Source organism: Lactuca saligna, chromosome 2, assembly GCF_052625555.1.
Source record: "Lactuca saligna cultivar CGN05327 chromosome 2, ASM5262555v1, whole genome shotgun sequence".
Taxonomy (NCBI): domain Eukaryota; kingdom Viridiplantae; phylum Streptophyta; class Magnoliopsida; order Asterales; family Asteraceae; genus Lactuca; species Lactuca saligna.
In genome coordinates this window covers 103,137,329-103,140,566 of record NC_136418.1, presented here as the reverse complement: position 1 = coordinate 103,140,566, position 3,238 = coordinate 103,137,329, and the positions used below count along the sequence as shown (strand labels likewise).

General features: G+C 33.7%; 1 protein-coding gene across 1 annotated transcript; it reads left to right on the top strand.

Annotated features, from left to right (window-relative positions):
• The first annotated feature begins 378 nt into the window (after positions 1-378).
• On the top strand, positions 379-2,764 carry LOC145031266 (protein ECERIFERUM 26-like). The gene is made up of 2 exons (XM_078979791.1): positions 379-867; positions 1,724-2,764. The coding sequence occupies exons 1-2, from the start codon at positions 439-441 to the stop codon at positions 2,585-2,587; spliced, it is 1,293 nt and encodes a 430-aa protein (XP_078835917.1). The 5' UTR covers positions 379-438; the 3' UTR covers positions 2,588-2,764.
• Positions 2,765-3,238: the final 474 nt, after the last annotated feature.

Sequence of the window (3,238 nt, the reverse complement as noted above, 5' to 3'; positions counted from 1 at the left end):
ATATTTATATCTAAGACGATAATAGAAATTGATCAGATAAATATTAGCACAAAATACAATGATGTGGTAAAATATATATCAACTGCGATATATAAATCAACTTACTCAACTTTGATTTATCCGTTATCACAATTTCCCTCCAACTTTAGTAATTCTCACTGCAAATCGTGATCATTTACCACGTTATAATAGTATAAATCATGATTATCTTTAGCGTACATGAGTAAAAATATCACATGTATATAAAAACACAAGGTTTTAGAGGTATATAACTATATGTACAACGTGAATCATGTCCATGTCATGCATTGAATTATTAACCACGACGCTTTCATTTGTTCTATATATAGCCAACCCACCATTCAATCAAACTCCACGTCTAAACTTAACTCTTCTCTTCTCTCCCTCTCTTTTTTCAAAAGAACACATTATACAAATATGGTGTTTTCAAAAGCCGAAAGCCAATTCTACGACATCAAGGTCACAACAGTTGGACCAGGATACATATCCGGTGAAAATGCGGTTCAAGAACTAACTGCCATGGACTTAGCCATGAAGCTTCATTACATACGAGCCGTTTACTATTTCAGAAGCCCAGCTTTTGAAGGGTTATCCATTGTCGCTATTAAGGAAGTCATCTTCAAGTGGCATAGCAAAGCTTATATCCCTTGTGGTCGTTTAAGAAGGGGTGATTCAGGTCGACCATATATCAAGTGCAATGACTGTGGCGCAAGGATGATCGAGGCTAAGTGCAACATGACCCTGGATGAGTGGCTCGAGTCAGTAGATGATGACAAACATAAACTTCTTGTTCCTAACCCTGTAATTGGTCCCGACTTGCCTTTTTCTCCACCGGTTTTCATGCAGGTTTGTGTCTTGATCTTTTATTGTGTTTTAATCTCTCAATCATAGTAGTAGGTCAAGAAACAAGAATCACTTGTGGTTGATATAACTCGTTTAATATGCGTGTGATATTGTTTTCTCGAACCTAATTAAATAATTTGCGTAATGCAACACAAAGTTTAGTATCTTTTAGATTATGGTTATGAAGTGTATCATGGATCTAAGTTCAAAAAACAAAGGTCAGTATCGTCTAATGTGCTTCTAACACAATTTTTTTAACAGTCTTTAACGTTAGCTCTCTTGATTTTGCTCCGAGTACGTATAACTTGTAGTATTCATATAATGGTACGTTGTATTTCAATAATAGGTATCAAAAAATATCGTACGTGCGGTTTTTAAGCCATGTAATTAACTCGATGTGTAACTAAACAAATTCCATACATATATCACGATAAAAGTTATAATTATCTTTTTTTTCCCGGGTTTAACGTGCTTTTAGCAATAGCGTTTCACTTTTTTACCTAGTTTACACCGAAAAATGATTCTCTATATGAAATATGGAATGTTTATTTTAATACCAAAAGATGCAACAGTCAATTTGCGTAACCTATTTAACCAATTGAAACATTGATAAAAAATTCGTGATGACTGTCTACTTTGGTAAAAACTAAAAAGATAAAGCTTAATACATAAATAAACTGGTAAAAATATTGAAACGATGTTGCACAAATTGATTAAAAAGTGAATATTATACATAAAACTTTTGACAAGTATAGAAACCAAGATTACATTCGTATAGAAACCATTTTGTTGTATGAACTAAAAAGATATAAAACACCATTACATCGATACGCATTTAACAGTATTCATAACGATGCAGTTAACCATGTTTAAATGTGGCGCGACATCAGTTGGCGTAAGTTGGGCTCATGTTCTTGGAGACGTTTTTTCTGCTATGATTTTTATGAACATGTGGGGCGATGCCACTAGGGATCTTTATCCAGCACAACCACTCCTTATGGCTCCTTCACATAATGATCAGGGCACTAAATACAAAAGCGCAATGAAGGATCCGCTTGCTATAAAACGGGTCGACCCAGTAGGTGATCACTGGGCCACCATAAATGACACGAAAATTGACACTTATTCTTTCTATCTTTCTTGGCCCGAGTTAACCCGTCTACAATCAAAGATATGTGGAGATAATGATCATCAAACAATTCCACCATTCGAGTCAATTTGCTCTGTGGTTTGGCAATGTTTAGCGAAGATTAAACAAGGGTCCAACGTGAACACTGTGACAATTTGTCAACGTGAGTCACAAAATTCGTTCGAAGGGGTCTTAACAAACAAAGCTCAATCGATTAAGGTGGTAAAAACAGAAGAATCTGTCGAAGAATTTAGCATAATGGAACTCGGGTTGCTCTTAATGAATCAAGGCGTGGATGAGCGAAAAAGTATTGAGGAAACAATGGAATCAGATGGTGGATTAGCTGACTTTTTATTATATGGAGCGAATTTGACTTTCGTTGACTTACTTGATGCCCCATTGTATGATCTAGATATAAGAGGAAACACGCCTGTTTATGTGAATTGTGTTATTGATAACGTTGGAGATGAAGGTGTCGTGTTGGTTTATCCAGCACGAAAGGATCAGTCTGAAGGGATGAGAGTCAGCGTTACATTGCCCCAAACCCATCTTTCAAAGCTTAAGTCGATGCTTAAGAAAGAATGGTCTCTCTGATTTGAGATGAAAACGCATACATGGATTACGTATTCAATTTATGTATAGTGTGTGCACGACTATATATGTACAAGTGTGTATAAATCTTGGGCTAATGTGTGTTGCCCATCATTTAAAATAAATCATTTAATCCTGTTAGTAAGATTTATAAGTGAAAATATTTCTTTATATTTACAAGTTCGTTATATCATGTCCTTATATATTATCTTTTTGTTAACTTTTGTATGGATATATTATTGTCTCGATAAAAAAAGTGTATCTTGAAAAAAATATTTATATATGAGTAGATGTTGCTTCCTTTATCTTATAATGATAGGTGAATATCTGTTAAGTCTTTATAATGTAAATTCTAAATGACGAAAAAGTAAAAAAGTGTTTTATATACATAGTGATAAAGATTATTAATTGTTTTATATAAAATTATAAATGAAGGTTCACAATTAAATTTTAGTGACCAATTTTTTGTTAGGACATAACGTATGGTCACTAACAACTTCATTTAGTCGCTATATCTCAAATGGTCACTTAATTTTGTTAATGTACAAAGTTAGTGACCAATTTTATGTGTCATTTCTCTCCTCGACCATTAAAGATTCATTTAGTTATCTATTGTTCGTTGGACTCAATCGTTTTTGTAATGTATTAATATTA